The sequence below is a fragment of the Cnephaeus nilssonii genome (genome assembly GCF_951640355.1).
Source record: "Cnephaeus nilssonii genome assembly, chromosome: 16".
Lineage (NCBI taxonomy): Eukaryota > Metazoa > Chordata > Mammalia > Chiroptera > Vespertilionidae > Cnephaeus > Cnephaeus nilssonii.
In genome coordinates, this window is record NC_137087.1 from 60,058,252 (window position 1) to 60,075,244 (window position 16,993).

At 58.4% G+C, this 16,993-nt stretch overlaps 1 protein-coding gene across 2 annotated transcripts in view; it reads right to left on the minus strand.

Moving 5' to 3' along the window:
• DOCK1 (dedicator of cytokinesis 1) overlaps nt 1-16,993 on the minus strand; it is a 305,409-nt gene that overhangs the window by 169,777 nt on the left and 118,639 nt on the right. For both annotated transcript variants that reach the window (XM_079793187.1, XM_079793188.1), the window contains exons 26-27: nt 10,035-10,162; nt 6,826-6,921 (exon numbers count right to left, since the gene is read on the minus strand). In XM_079793187.1, the coding sequence (XP_079649313.1) occupies nt 6,826-6,921; nt 10,035-10,162 (224 nt within the window). The remainder of the gene's footprint in view (nt 1-6,825; nt 6,922-10,034; nt 10,163-16,993) is intronic.

Below are 16,993 nucleotides of genomic sequence, written 5' to 3' on the forward strand. Positions count from 1 at the left end.
GTCGCCACTTGCCGGCGGCCCCTCGCCGTCCTCGGATGTGGGACGTGAAACCCGAAACGGAACCTAAGGCAAAGAGGACAACTAGCCATGCTGCCCCCGCCCGGACGGCGGCGGATGGCTGTCCGCCTGCCGGTCGGCGGGCTGGCCCCCGTGCACAGCTGAAACGCATCATGACTTCCAAGCCTTCATTCTAAAGACGGAGCGAGGAGAAAAGCGAGCCTTACGTTTGCCAAGGACTTCATTTTTACCTTTCCTTTTGCCACCACGCAGGGGGCGGGGGCGGTGTTCAGCACATCAAGTTCTGGAGAAAGCACAATTTTTTCAAGTGGTCGGAGACCATGAATAATCTCTCACACGGGACTCTATGTGTGTCTGCCTTCACGTGCTGTAGCGCTAAGCCACGTGACCCCTGAAACTCAGCATCCCCCGCCCCCATCGCCACCCCTGCGCCACGTTTACTGCTCATTTCCAAACGGCCGGCCGCCAGGAGGCCCCCAGGTCAGGCCTGTCACCGCTGCAGGTGACGGGGCCAGAGAGCTACTGGACACTGAGCTTTCTTAGATCTCATTTTTAATCTTTTGATAACCCAAAGGCCAAATGCTAAATGCTGGCAAGAAATCGAGAACCCACGTAGAGATACACAATGGATAACACGGTCACCAATACATCACCGGCGTGCCCTGCCGTGGGGAAGCGTCCCGGGGAATCCATCTTGGAGACGCTGTTCCTCAAAGCGCAGGCAGGCGTCCGGGACAATTGGTTGCGCTTCGTAACACCCGGGGCAGGCCTGGCCGCCTCAGAGCAGCCGTGTGTTTAGTTTAGCTGCTACCGTCACGCGCATAGGATCGTGGACACCTAACCTAGTCGCAAACTGCACTCACTGACATGCCTAGGGGAAAGCTGTGAATCAGATGTTTTTAGGTATTTTTTCAACAAGCCAGGACAGAGGTCTCTTTTGATTACACATTGCAATACAAATCTTAGTTCCTTTATTTTTTCACTCATTCCTTTGCAAGTATCTTTTGATAGAAATCGAAACCCCCTGGTCTATTGGATGACTTTGTCTATCCGTTCGTTTGCTTTTCACAAGACGACGTAGGGATCTCCTTTTGCCTTTTTTTTTTCGTACAGATTAAATTTTGAATAGTTTGTGAACGTACGAGAAAACCTAGTGTTCGCGTTTCTGTCCCACCGTCTGACATCTAAGCTACTGCCGACACGCGCGCGTCCCGGATCCGCTGCCGGGAACGGAGCGGTGCCCCCGGGCGGGGCCGCGGCCGGCATCGGCATTGGCATCGGGCCGTCGGGAGAACGAGAGCTGTTTCTCGCCTCGCGTTTCCCTCCTGACTCCGCAGCGATTCTCCGTCCGTCCTAGGTGTTCCCGTTCTACAGGGACCTCGCAGTGGTCGCCTCGGATCAGAACCTGAAACCACGCGGGCATCCTTCGGGAGTGACTCCAGCTGTCCCACAGACGCCCGCTCTCACGACAGGGAACACACACGGCTTTGGTGGAGACCCTGCACGAGGGGAGGCCATCCTTGGAGATGAGTCAGCGGGACCGGGAGCTGTTTTTGTGGGACAGAAGGACGAACCGGAGGGCCCTGCTGTACCCCGGAGGGAGGGCTGTTGTGTCACGGAGACACGGAATTGGAAAACTGTGTTTCACGTGTTTTATACTGTTTTCCACTAACGTTTAAAATGTTTGCGACAAGCTGTCTCTCCTGTGTCCCGAGAAGTCCCGAGAACCCCAGCTTGGGGGGGATGGAGGCGAGGGGAGGCGTGGCTTTCTCACAAGCTCTGTGGCCTGCCCACTCCGCCCTCGTGAACAGAGCGCCGCCCCTGGCGAGAGCAGTCTAGGTTCGGAACAACAACAAACCAACAAAGAAACAAACAAAATGTGCGGAGTCTGAAGGAGACTGCCGATATGCCCCCTCCTATTTAAAAACAACAGCGTCTTCGGGACAGAAAAAACGAGTATTTCCAAAGGCGTTTCGTAGTTCCATCACAGCGTGTCACTAACACGATTCGTCTCTTAGAAAGATTTAAGTCAAAACTTTGATACAAAAAACAAGGTAAACCGTCGTGTTCCTCCCTATATAGATGTTCCCATGGCATTACGTATAGAGATTAAATGATTATACTTGTCACTAAGTTCTTTGTTAGTTTTTAAATAAAAAAACAAGAAAGGGAATGTTCTGTGTGGCTATTGAACTTATTTCGTGGTCGCAGTAACTTGGGAAAAGAGAAGTAAATCTAAGAAAACAATGACAAAGGAAAAGAACTTTATCGGGCCCTAGCCGGTGTGGCTCAGTGGATAGAGCGCCGGCCTGTGGACTGAAGGGTCCCAGGTTCGATTCCGGTCAAGGGCATGTACCTTGGTTGCAGGCACATCCCCAGTAGGGGGTGTGCAGGAGGCAGCTGATCGATGTTTCTCGCTCATCGATGTTTCTAACTCTCTATCCCTCTCTCTTCCTCTCTGTGAAAAATCAATAAAATATATTTTTTTAAAATAATAAAATCTATGTTTAAAACAAACAAAAACAAACTTCATCGGGGTTCCGAGAGAGAGACCATTAGGAGGTGCGGGCCCCCAGCAGGATGTCTGGCGGATACTGGGTTCTGGAAGGAGCTCACAGACAATGGAACTCGGTGTCCACGGCCCTATGCCACGGCCCTAGGTTACAGCCCTATCACGGCCCAGCAGACAGCGTCTCTCCAGCTCATCATCTCTCAGGCCCCAGGGCCAGGGGATCAGCCACCTCCTCCCCTCGCCTCCCTCCCACTATGGAATTCCAGCACCTCAGGGGGGCTGAGCAGCCCACCTCTCCTAGACTAGCCCAGTGCTGAGCCCTCTGCCAAGGGTGAGTCCCACCTGGACACCCAGGAGGGGAGACACGCCCCCTCCCTGATCTCTGCAGGAATGAGGGTGGGGAGCCCTGTGGCTGAGAGGGGGCTCCCTCTGTGCTCACGGTTCCCGGGGACAGGCAGGGGGTGAGTGCAACCTCCGTGCGAACAGGTTGAGTCCCAGAATGCCCCCACAGCGGGGACACGCGCAGGCAGCCACCTCTCTAACACCCGTGAGTCAGCCCCCACAGCGGGTGCCCAGAGGTCCCCTGCTCTAGCCACTGGGCACACAAAGGGCACCGTGCCCTGTAGGTGCCACCAGCCCCCCCCCCGCCCCCCGCCACGGGGCCACCGGCCTTGGGAAGGTCCCAGGACCCGTGTCCCTGCTCTTGTGCCCTCTGAGCCTCCCCATCTCCAGCAGCGTGTCCACGCTCACCCGTGTGAGGGCAATTTTCCGAAAGCCACATGTCCTCGGAGCTGACTGATGACCAAACATCCCTGGGAGACACTGTGCCGGCCCTCGCCCAGGACACCCGGCCCTGCCCGTTTGAGACGTGTATCGGGTGCTGCTCTCTTTGGAAAATGAAAGTAAGAACAGCGTTTTTTAAAAGCACATTTATTCATGAACCCCATTAGCATAAATATTGCAGAGCTCAAGTTCACGCCAGAGACAACGTCTTTGTGAAAAGATTTGGGGAGGAGTCTCGGTAGGAGGGGTCCGTGCACGGAACGAGCATTTCAATGACACTCTTTTCCAAATAACGGAGCAGGCGGGTCCTCGAAACACCCACCCACCAGAAAGAATGCGTGTCCCCTATGGTCACAGCAGCACAATCACCACAGCTAAGATCTGGACACAGCCCAAGTGCCCCTCAGCAGAGGGGTGGATCAAAAGGCTGTGGTGCATTTACACCAGGGAATACTAGGCAGCTGTAACAAAGAAGGATCTCTTACCCTGTGAGACAGCATGGAAGCATGGGACAGAGTGTGGAACCTCGGAGGGAAGGCGGAGGAGAGTGGTGGGAGGTGATCAACCCAAGACCTTGAATGCATAGATGCATCACCCGTGGACACAGACAATGGGGTGGTGAAGGCCTGGGGTAGGGGGCGGGGCGGGCTGGAGGGGGTCAATGTGGGGGAAAAAGGGAACATAAGTAATACTTTCAACAATAAAGATTTATTTAAAAAGGAGAAGAAACAGGCGGGTCCTTGGGACTCAGCCAGGCTCACAGGAAGCCCTGTGCGTCCCATCTTCCCCCCCGAGGACGCTGTGGTCGCGATGAAGCCCTCCCCACCCCATTGTGTCCCCAGCAGCCGGTGCTCAGGGTGGCAACGAGGTCCCTGTCCTCACAGGGCGGAGGGGCCAGGCGGCCTGTGGTCAGGAGGGCGAGTCCCTGTCCTGAGCGGCTCCCGAGTGTCCGCAGCTGTCCTGGGAGTGCTCCTCTCAGAGAATCGGCGAGGCCCAGCCTTCTCGTGTGCACCCAGGCCACAAGGAAACCCTTCCTAGTTCCCGTCCCTCTCACTCCATTACGCTCTTAAAGGGCCGTTCTCAGAGGGAGTCTGACCACCCGACAGCAGCAGCGCGGCCCCCAGGACACCCTGCATGCCACTCACCGCACCCGCTCGCTCTCCGCCCAGCCCCGCGGGCAGGCGCCGACTCCAGCGCAGGGACATGGGGCGGGGGGCACGGCCATCCACCCAACCGCTGAGCAGGCCACCTGCCCACGGGACAAGGGCACCTCACCCCCCGTGGCCACCGCCCAGAACTAACCGGAACACAGCCGCTGCCTAAGGCTGAGGGCCTGGAAGCGTCACCGCGTGGAGAAGGGGAGACGGACAGCGGAGCGCCCCGTCAGCCGCCCGGCGCCCGGCACAGAAGTGCGCGGTGAGGGGCGGCTCTCCTGGCCGCGGTCACCTCTAGGCTGGAGAGCTGAGCCACGTCCATACAGGCTTGGGCCACACGGTGGGAAGACACGCGCTCCATCCTACCCGCCTTCCATCCACTGACTGCCGAGATCAGCTCTCACCACCTCCCCAATTCCAGGACCATCTGAACTCTGACGGGCTCCTCCCCACCGCCTCGCCAGGTTTCACTGCTGGCCAGTGGGCGGTGCCTCCAGGGCACACAACCAGGGTCAGCCCCGCCCAGAAACGGACAGCTCTCCAGTCACTGGCCATGTCCCCCTCTGCCCTGACAGCTCCTCCCTCACTCACCGTCACCCCCTGAGCCATCAGCACCCACAGCCTGGCTGACCCAGCCCCTTCCAAGAGGGTCCTAGCAGAACGTCACAGAACGCAGTGTGACTTCAAACCCCACGTCCTTCACGCTCCCCAAGCACCTCCCCAACCAGACAGGGTCATCAGACCTCGGGGGTGCTGCTGGGGTCACCCCGCGTCTCGCTCCATGGGGCTCCATCCCCCCCACCTCTACAAAGGTGTTTCAGATGACAGAGCAGCGATGGCGGGGAGCGTGGAGAGGCCGACGCATTTACGAACAGAACGGGGAAGCCCGCTGCAGGTGAGTCCGATTCACAAGGAAATACTTTATGTCCCAGTTTATACAGGTGACAGCCCGATCCTCAGGGAGCTACGCCCTGAAAGGAACACGTGAACGTCTGTGCCGAACTCTGAGACGAGACCGGACGGTGTCACGGGCGGGAAACACACTCAGGCGGCCACGAACCTACTGCTTCCCCCGAAACTGCGTCCTTCGTGGCAGGGGCGGGGAGCGTCCGGCCCGCGGGCCCCACGACATCATTTGGTCTGGCTGTGCCGAGCAAGCGGGGGCGAGTTAACTAAGTGTCTGACCCAAGAGAGCAGGCTGGTTTGTAAGTTGATCATTCTGTACGGCCCGCGGATGATGTTGTGAACATCCAACGGGCCCCACCCGTTTCTACGCTCCGGCGTGGCCGTGGGGGCAGACATGAGTGTCACCTCCCTGGTCGACGCCGTGGACCCAGAGACCGCGGAGATCACACGAGGAAGACGACATGCCATCTGGCGGCCTGGGAAACGCCAGCTGCGTGTTCTGGTCTTCGGCTGGGAAGTGACGTTTGTGAAATGCCATCAGACAAGCTCAGGAAAAGGGTCCCAAGGACTAGCCGTGGAAGAAACGAAAGGGGACCTGATGGGCATCCTTTGCCGGAGAAACCGCACTTCAGAAAGAGGGGGGTGAGGACCAGGGGTCAACTCTCGAGAGCAGGCCCGGTGACACGGGTTTTATGTCATTCTTAGAAATGCCCCCCAAAACAGATCCCATGCCATGCCATGCCGCGGTGATCTGCATGGAAGAAGCATCTACAGCACATGCGTGTGGACATGAAACGGCTAAGTGGGAGGAGCTCGATTACTGTTAGATCTGGCGTAAATTCCATCCCTGCCGTCTTCCGTGGACACAGGTGGAGAGAAACTGCCCGGGGAACGAGGGCGGAGAAGAAATGCTGGGAGAAGTCACGGGAAAACAGAACCCAGTGCTTGTCTCTAAAACGCCGGATGGCTCAGCCTCCCGTGTCCACACGGGAAAACCAGAACCCAATGCTTGTCTCTAAAACGCCGGATGGCTCAGCCTCCCGTGTCCACACGGGAAAACCAGAACCCAATGCTTGTCTCTAAAACGCCGGATGGCTCAGCCTCCCGTGTCCACACGGGAAAACCAGAACCCAATGCTTGTCTCTAAAACGCCGGATGGCTCAGCCTCCCGTGTCCACACGGGAAAACCAGAACCCAATGCTTGTCTCTAAAACGCCGGATGGCTCAGCCTCCTGTGTCCACACGGGCTCCAACAACGGTGGGAGACGAGCCCACTTCACATACCAGACGGTAAAACAGGGCAACCGAGGCACCTCCCCGCTCGCGAATGTGCAGGGAAACAGCTCAATGCCAAGTGACAGTTTCAAAAGAAAGCCCAGGCGGAGGCCAGGCGGAGGAGAGGCCGCCCGGAGACAGGCCCCGCCACGGGCGCCCGGCGGCGCCGGCACTTACGATGAGCTCCGAGTCCCGGCCCATGGAGATGACCGTGCGGTTCACCGTCCGGAGGAGCCGCTCCATGATGATCTGGACGTGCCGCTGGGTGGGGCCCTGCGGGAGGACAGGCAGTGAGGACCGGCGCCCGGGACAGGCACCCACACGCGTGCCGGGGCGTCACGCCACCCGACCCCCTGAGAGAGGAAATCGGCTCCAACCCGTGGGAGAGGAAATGCCGCCCTCGTCAGAGGCCCCAGCCTTCGCAGAGCACGCTCCGCCGTGTTATTAATTACGGTCCATTAATGCTAATTTGCCACATAATCAGGGCCATGTCATGTAGGCAAACCTTAATGAAGGCAAATCTGTCTAAACAACACGTGTGTGGTCCCGGACCAGCCCCCCTTCGTTTCCGGAGGCCGAGGCCTCAGGCGGGTCCCACCGCCCACAGGTCTGCGGGCCAGTCCCGGGTCTGTGGCCGGCACGTGCCCGGAGTGCGTGCACGTTGCTCAGCGAGCGACCGAAACCCAGAGGGCCACGGCCTCGCCACCGCAGACACGTGGCCTTCCACTCAGTGTGTGATGGGGTGCGGGGCCTCCTCAGGAACTCGGAACGTGCGGAAGTAGGTTCTCCAGTCACTTCCGCACAAAACAGGGGTGGGCACCCCGTCCCCGGAGGTCTGGCCACCGGACCCCTTTCCTCCCAAACCCTCCCCAACAGAAACGGGGGCCCTGGACTGGAACCACGGAGGCTCCCTGTGGGTGAAGGGTTCCAGCCCTTCCAAAGCCACGGCCTGGTGTGGCCGTCACCCGAGAATGAACTCAGTCTGACCTCTGCCTCTGAGGGCACGAACCAGGCTCTGAGAGGAGGAGCCGGGCAGGAGGAAGTGGGCAGGCAGGAGTGTGAGTGTGCAAGTGTGAGTGTGAGTGTGTGTGTGTGTGTGTGGGGTGTGTGAGTGTGTGTGTGGGGGGGGTGAGTATGTATGTGTGCTTGTGTGTGAAAGTGTGTGTGTATGTGTCTGAGTGTATGAGTGTGTGCATGTGTGTGCGCGTGTGTGTGGGGGTGTGTGGGGTGTGAGTGTATGAGTGTGTGGGTGTTTGTGTGTGTGTGAATGTATGTGAGTGTGTGTGTGAGTGTGTGTGTGTATGTGTGTGAATGTATGTGAGTGTGTGTGTGTGTGTGTGTGTGTGTGTGGGTGTGGGTGTGTGTGTGTGTGTGTGTGTGTGTGTGTGTGTGTGTATGGACTGGGAAGGTGCTTACAACCAAGGCCCTGCACATGTTTCCAGACACACCTGGAGAACCAACGATGGCACGTGTGTGCACAGGTGTGCGCACATATACGTGGTGGGTCCATTGGGGATGGGACAGTGTAGGGTCAGACTTTTCCCCATGGGCTGCACTCACTGTGGAGCAGGGAAAAGGTCATGGAGTGAGCATGCAATTTAGACAAGCGAAAGGAAATACAGTTTAGAAAACACAAACCAGCTAAGGAGGCCCAGGAAGAGATCGCCCGGGGGAGAGGGGCCGGGAAGAGCAGACAGCTGCTCCTCAACCCCACCCCGCAGGCCCCGTCCCGGATCCCCCTAAAACTCTCAGAAGCGCCAGTGACTTACACACAAACAAAAACACCCGTGTGCACGTGTGACTTTAATAAAATAACGGAAAGACTGTGGCCATTAGCCTGCACTTGTTCATTTCTAATTTCTCTCATCAAGGCCTTTGTCTGACGGTAAGAATTAAAATCTAAGTCTTGAGAGACATTTAGCTGAGAAGTTGTACGAAAGAAACTAAAAAATAAATATATTTCATGTGGAAGAATAAACATGGTAATACTAGAGGCCGGATGTACAAAATCCGTGCAAGAGTAGGCCTTCCTTCCCCCGGCTGCCGGAACCGGCTTCCCTCTGGCACCCGGGACCCAGGCTTCCCTCCGGCCCCCGGCAGGCACCCGGGACCCGGGCTTCCCTCCGGCCCCCAGCAGGCACCCAGGACCCGGGCTTCCCTCCGGCCCCCGGCAGGCACCCGGGACCCAGGCTTCCCTCCGGCCCCCGGCAGGCACCCGGGACCCGGGCTTCCCTCCGGCCCCCGGCAGGCACCCGGGGCCCGGGCTTCCCTCCGGCCCCCAGCAGGCACCCGGGACCCGGGCTTCCCTCCGGCCCCCGGGACCCGGGCTTCCCTCCGGCCCCCAGCAGGCACCCGGGACCCGGGCTTCCCTCGCAGCCCTGGCTTTGTCTGGAAGGTGGTCCGGAAGGACATCTGGTCTAATTAGCATATTATGCTTTTATTATTATAGATAACGTTTATTATATATATATCACAATATGTTTATAATTATACTTAGCACACCTCATACAGAGACAAAAGCAATTTAAGGTGCAGCTTTATAGAGAGAGGGGAAAACCCTTAAAATTAAGGCCATTTCCTTAGGAATGGATCAGTGTGCCTTTGTCCCTGGCGGGGTTTGGGTGGATCCGGGACGGGGCCTGCGGGTGGGGTTGGGGTGGATCCGGGACGGGGCCTGCGGGGTGGGGTTGGGGTGGATCCGGGGCGGGGCCTGCGGGTGGGGTTGGGGTGGATCCGGGACGGGGCCTGCGGGTGGGGTTGGGGTGGATCCGGGACGGGGCCTGCGGGGTGGGGTTGGGGTGGATCCGGGACGGGGCCTGCGGGTGGGGTTGGGGTGGATCCGGGGCGGGGCCTGCGGGTGGGGTTGGGGTGGATCCGGGACGGGGCCTGCGGGGTGGGGTTGGGGTGGATCCGGGACGGGGCCTGCGGGTGGGGTTGGGGTGGATCCGGGGCGGGGCCTGCGGGTGGGGTTGGGGTGGATCTGGGACGGGGCCTGCGGGTGGGGTTGGGGTGGATCCGGGGCGGGGCCTGTGGGTGGGGTTGGGGTGGATCTGGGACGGGGCCTGCGGGTGGGGTTGGGGTGGATCCGGGGCGGGGCCTGTGGGGTGGGGTTGGGTTGGGGTGGATCCGGGACGGGGCCTGCGGGGTGGGGTTGGGGTGGATCCGGGACGGGGCCTGCGGGTGGGGTTGGGGTGGATCCGGGACGGGGCCTGCGGGTGGGGTTGGGGTGGATCCGGGACGGGGCCTGCGGGGTGGGGTTGGGGTGGATCCGGGACGGGGCCTGTGGGGTGGGGTTGGGGTGGATCTGGGACGGGGCCTGCGGGTGGGGTTGGGGTGGATCCGGGGCGGGGCCTGCGGGGCCGGCAGCACCTGGGGCCCACACTCACCACGTCCTTGCGGGACAGCACCTCCAGCACGTTGCTGAGCAGCTGGCAGCAGGCCTCCAGGTCCTCCTGCCGCTCCAGGTGGTACTTGAGCTGGTCCGTCATCATGGGGAGCAGGAGGTCCCTGCAGTCTGCGGGGACAGGGGCGCCGGTCAGCAGGGCCGCACGGGGCACCCCGCCTGCCGGAGCGTGTTCGCGGCACGTGGCGCCGCTCCCAAGGACGTCCCACGTCCACGCCGCCCACCGACGTCAGGGGAGGTCAGGTGACTGGACGAGGAGGGATCCCTCCTATTGCCACGCGAATCATTCGCACACAAAACGCGCCTGTGCGTGAACGCACACGGGAGTCTCCGCGCAGCTCACACCATCACACACGCCGCAGCGCCCTCGTCCACCACCGCGCCTCCCGCGGTTTCAGTTACCGGTAGTCAGCCGCGGGCCGAAACAGTGCGGGGAAATTCCCCAAAAGAAACAATTCACACGTTTTAAGCGGCGTGCTCTTCCGAGGAGAAGGACGAAGTCCTGCACCTGCTGCTCCATCCCGCCCGGGACCGAACCAGCCCCGCGCCCAGCGTGGCCACGCTGTCCGCATGGAACCACGAGACGTTTTGAGACGGAGCGAGACCACACGCACGTAACCTTGGCTACAGGACATCATTAGAACTGTTGGATCTCACTGTCAGTTACTGCGGTGACTCCCTTCCTGAGCCTCCCTTAAGGTCCGGCTCTCTCCGCGGCTTCCGGCCTCCACCGGGGTCCTGGATCGCAGCCCCCGCGGGTAAGACGGGATCACGCACATACCTGCAAGCACACACCTCCTACGGCGTGCACCCACACACAGACACCGCGGGAGCTGTAACTCTGTGCTGTGCCCACAAATTCAGGGCATCCCCCCCCCCTGCCCAACACGCACTCCGTGGACCCCAGGTCTGGGCTGTGGAGCCAGCCCGGCCACTGCCCTTCCTCGGTGACGCCGAATCGCCAGGACGCCTCACGGGAGCAGGCAGGACGACGAAGATCTGAGCAGGTGCACAGAACGGGACAACGGGACGAAGGACACAGGCGCCGTGGAAGCGGCAAGGCCGCTCCGGAAAGCTCAGCAGGGACCCAGGGAGGCAGAGGCCTGGGGGCGGGCGGCCCTGGGGGAGGTGTCCGTGCCCCGTCCTGCCACATCGAGGAACCCCGCTCCCCACTCAGAGCTGGCGGAAGACGCTGCTCAGGCTCTGGGGCCCACATGCCCGGCCAACCCCCCCCCTTTTTTTTTTTAACCTCACCTGAGTATATTTTTTCATTGATTTTAAGATAGAGTATAAGGGAGAGAGACAGAGAGAGAAACATGGATGTGAGAGACACACTGACTGGTTGCCTTCGCACACGCCCTGACCAGGACCGGGGATCGAGCCTGCAATTGAGGCACATGCCCTTGACCAGAATCGAACCCAGGACCCTTCAGTAGCAGGCCGATGCTCTCTCCACTGAGCCAAATTGGCTAGGGCCCCGGCCAAACGCCATCCCTCACCGCCCCATTCACCCGTCACGCTGGCCGAGCTGCGGGGACCTGGCTGCTCTCAGCGGTAATGGAGTGTGTTGGTGTCATTTGTCAGGATTACTCGGGGTGAGGAGGCCGCGGCTGCCCTGTCCATCTTCAGTGGGAGACGCTGGCGGCCAGTCGGGCTCCCTGGGGGACGCCGCCCAGGCCCAGCCGGGGAGAGCTGTCTGTTACCGGCCTCTCTTGACGAGAAACAACAACCTTAGGCAGCGTCACTGCCGCTTTGTCAATGTAATGACATTTCTTTGTCTGAGCCCCTCGAGGACCTTACAACTCGAGCGTTCCAACCTGGACGTTTTCAGTATCCACCCCGCCCCCCCACCAGCGGGTCAGGACGACGCGGGGAGATGGGGAAGCAGGACAAGGCTCGCAGGAGACTTCGAAAAGCAGCCACACCTCCCAGGCCACGGATGGAGCTCCATGCCCGGACCACACCCCCCCCAGGACCAGGTCCCGGTGCCCAGGCTTCCCTCGAGGTTGCACTGAGCACCCCCGGCACCTCATGCAGGCCTCCAGGGACAGAGGGGCAGCCGCCCCCCTCAGAAACAGGGCCCAGCACCCCAGAGTCCTTCCGAGGGGCCCCGGATGCCGGCCCCTGCTCCTCTGGGAGGTGCCGCTGGTCCTCTCATCTGCTTCCCCTACTGGGGCGCCGTCTCTGTGAGAGAGGCCTGTTTCTCATCAGTGCGCGCAGCCCCTGCACATACACCGAGACGCACACACGTGCACGTGGCCTGCACACGGCCGTCTGACAGCCTGGACGCCGGCCAGGGAAACTGGGTCACCAGGAAGGCCAGAGAGAGCTCGTTCGGAGGCTGCTGTGCCTCGGGTGTCTCCCAAGGACGGAACAGGCTGTCCTGGACGCAGGCCTCCTCGCCATGGAGCAGGTGCGCGGCGGCTTCCGGATGAAAAATGAATGTGGGCAACGGAACCAGGCAGCTCCGTCTGGCCGGGAAGAGAGCTCTTTTCCTCAGTGAGCATGCGCACATGCGCACACACACACACACACACACACACACACACACAGAGACACGCAGACACACACGCACACACAGACACATGCAGACACACACGCACACACACAGATACACACACAGAGATACACACAAAGACACAGACACACATTCAAACATACCACATTCTTATACCATACTCACACACCACATGCACACACACAGACACACACAGAGATACACACACACTCAACAGTCACACACACACGCAGACACACACATAGATACACACACGCAGACACTCACACGCACACACAGAGATACAGACACATGCAGACACACACACAGATACACACACAGAGATACAATACACACTCAACAGACACACACACAGACTCAACACTCACACACACTCACACACATTCATACATACCACACACATTCCTATATACCATACTGACACACATATCACACACATGCACGCACACGCACCCCTGCAGTGACCTGTGTGAAAGCATGACACTCCGTCCCAGCAGGCAAGGAAGAGGCTCCTGTCACACGCCGAGGCCCCAGCTCAGTGTCCTGAATGCCCTTCCCGCCCCTCCCCATGAGCAGAACGCCGTTTCTGTATGACGATTTGTGCCAATGGTCCCTCTAGGCACCAAGCAGATGACCTGGGAATCTGACCATCGCACACAGAAGCAAGCCGTGTATTTCCAACAAACCGCCACAGACAGCCGCGTGGAGAACGCTGCCACAACTGCTCGGCCAGCGGCCAGAGCCCGGTCTCCGCGGGGCGCGGGGAGCTCCTCGGCGCCCTCGGGGCGGCCGCCACCCGCGTCAGGAGGGGCAGAGGTCAGCCGCTCGCGCTGGGCTTTGGGTCTGGGGAAGTCACTGAGCACGCTCCACGCCTGATGTTGCTGATCTGCAACATGGGGGGGGGGGGGGCTGCTGTTCCGCCGCGGGGTGCCGTGAGAATCACATGGCAATGTGTGTAGGGGGCACACAGAGCACCCAATAACCGCAGCTTCAATTACAGTCACAAGAACAACGTCACAGCCAGCCTTCCCCACCGGAAGTCTCCAAGAAGCGAAGGCCGTGCGCGGAGCTGCCCACCTCGGGGCCAGCGGGCAGTGCCCTGAGGAGGCACATGTTTCACTGCACTGACTTGTAAGTCACTTACATTTAAAGGTGAAAAAGGTACTCGGTTCAATTCTGGAAACAACTATTGTGAACAACTTGGGTATGTAAATCTTCCTCTCCGTGGTCGATTGTATTAAACGTCTATGAAATACAGATCAAGTACCTCTGATAGAAATGGAGCACCTGGCGGGTGTGGGTCAGGGGTGGAGCATCGACCTAGGAACCAGGAGGTCACGGTTCGATTCCCGGTCAGGGCACAGGCCCGGGTCGTGGGCTTGATCCCCAGTGTGGGGCGTGCAGGAGGCAGCCGGTCCATGATTCTCTCTCATCACTGATGTTTCTCTCTCTCTCTCCCTCTCCCTTCCTCTCTGAGATCAATAAAAATACATTAAAAAAAGAAAGAAAAAGGAAAGGGAGCTCCCAGACTGACCGGGCTGTGAGTGTAAAACCGCATTTCAGAGACGTGGCGTGGAAAACACAAGGTGACGGACGCCCTCGGCGACTTTCAGATTGAAGTCACGTCGCGATGGTACTTCCGATAAAGTGTGTTATTAAAATTAGTCTCAGCAATGATCCTGTTCTTGTGTTTAACCGCGGCCTCCGGAACATTTTAAGCCACAGGTGCGGCTCGCGCCCGGCTGCTAAGGCTGCGCGGTCTGGAGCGCGCCAGGAGGCAGATGTCACGGACCCCGAGGGCCATCGCTCACGCCGAGGCCTGGTGTGCAGCGCGGAGAGCAGCAGCCAGGCCGCGCTGTCCCCGAGCAGACCCGCCACCGCACGTCTGTGACTTGGGGACTGTTCGCTGCCGCTAGCTGTGAGTCGAGGCACAGACATAACCTGTGGACGCAGGACCAGCGAGGACAGCGGTCCCGGCGGGCTGACTCCACGCAGGTCAGCTGTGGGGACCGGAGGTCCTGCAGCCCCCGGACCCCCTCCACGCCCCTCCAGCGTGACCCACTGTGATCACAGACAGCAGCAATGCGACATCTGCTCACGCTCAGCTGTGCGAGCTGGAGCCCCGATGATGAATGCTCTGGCAATGGGCACAGAGTATAAAAACGCTCATCTTTATCCAAGGTATTCAACAGGCATCATGAGCTGGTGAGCGTCCAAGCGGAACATCCGTCCACAACCTCCTGACGGCTCTACATTCCGGCAAGATGCAAAGACGGGAATAAATCTGTTCATTTAAAACATTTGTTTTATGAACACTGAGTCATGTGCTTCTTAATTTTTAGTTGGGTCACATTAAACAAATGATCCATAAAGTGATTTAATAACCTGAGCCTGTTACACAGGACTGCGCGGCACAGGAACGCTTTGGATGAGGATCACACAGGAAGAGCCAGATAAATGGGGGTGCTTGCTATTCATCTCTCCCAGACAGCCGTCTTATTTTTCAACTATCGAAGAACTCCGTGTCCTCATGATTCAATCTGCTCCAGTGACTTCTTCCCTCCATGCAAGTCTTCAGGCAACAGAAATGCACAAAACAGGGCCAGCCATGGAAGGGGCCAGAAGGACCGTCCAGTTATGTCCACATGGCACGGATGTGGGCACCGGAGCCGGAGGGAAGGGATACACAGGGACGGCACCCCAGAACGGCAGCTGAGCCAGACCTGATGCCTGCTCCTGAGCCAGAGCACCTCAGGGCAACGGATCCATGCACATGCGTGTAGACATGTACGATCCTGGTATCTTTACACGTTGAATGCAAATTAAATTTTTCTTAATGCAACAAGTCATGAATATCAACATTGCCAGGAGGAAACAATCGAGCCACCCGAGGCAGGCCGCTCTTTCCTTTCAGAAGGCGTGTGTCACACAACTGCCCTGCCCTGTGCCGCGATTCCTGTCGAAAGTCTCACCGCCATCCGTGTTCTGGTCAGAAGATCCTCAGCCCCTCTCGGGCGAGTGCTGACATGAACAGAGACAAGGGGATCTGCCTCCAGCTCTGAGGTACCAGGGCCATGGGATGGTAACTGCGAGGAGGCAAAGCAATGAAAAATGCCCCAGCCACCAAGGCGAGAGAGAAGCTATGGAAAGTCTATGAGCACATGAACACAACCCTACGTGCTTCGTTTATTTACTTGCGTGTTATTTATTCGCGTGCTGATAGTTTGTCTCGCTACATATGGCGTTTGAAGTGAATTCCGTTTTCAGAATGCACTTCTCCTATGGTGGGTGTGAAACAGTTTAAGAGGAGGTGATGGATCTGTGACAAGACGACCGCTTAATCAGCACCAAGGCCGCGGACAGCTCCCTGCCCCAGCTCCTCACAGACTGGAACTAGTTACTTAACTCCTGGGCCCTTATCTGCAAATTAAGAGAATTACTCTTTTCTAGTTCTACGGTTCTTCTTAAGTGGATGGCTCTGAAGCCCTGTCAGAGGAATTAGACTTGCTAACAAACAGTCCTGGGCACAGGGCAGGTGTTCAACGAATAAGAATGGAATTGAAATGGCGTAATTAAGAAACTGAAATGGACTTCACCCTCCGGAATTCAATAAGCCATTTCTAAAAGGCTGCACCGTTTTTAACAAATGGCCTTTTCAGACACACCTATAATGAGAGATGTGGGCTGATAGGTAGAATGAGGGATGAAAAAGGGGCAGCACTTTCCAGATGAAGATTAAAACGTTCTCCGGGCGTGAGAAGATGGAAGAGGGGGAAATGCCGGTCATGGCCCACCATTATTTAACATAACCAGCTCTGGGGCTCGCAGCTGGTGACGCTCATTAGACCTCGTCAGCACCACTGTCCGGAGGACCCCGAGTGATGGACGAGAGGTCCCTCGAGTGATTACGACACCGGGTGGTCCCAACCCCAATTTCTCTTTCGGTGCCACATCCATCAGGTCAACCGAACTGCCACAGAGCAGCTCTGTGCTTCAGCTTCCTCTCAATAAGGAGACATGCCTCTCCGTCTCCCGCCGTGGGGAAGCAGAAGAGGTTTTATGTTGATGTTTATGGGCCAAAGCGTTAAACTCCATTTTGTTCTAGGTCTCCGTTAAACACAGCTTTTCTTTCTACCACGTAAAACCGAGCACAGGGATCTGAGGAACAGGGTCCTTTTTGGAGAGAGAAATTCCCTACCCTGGATCTAACTAATCGCCATCAAGGAGCCGGGCGCTCTGGCTTCAATATTCCCTAATAGGAGTCCCCTCAGGGGCCGAGGCCTCTGCCCTCGGATCGCGAAGGGCTGCCGTAACTAACGTCCCCACCATTAAGACGGAGCGTTTCCCTCGGCTTCAGAGCGGGAAGAACCATTCACCTTGAAACGAAGAATGAGGAAAGTAATTTAAGCTCGTTATGCCGACAG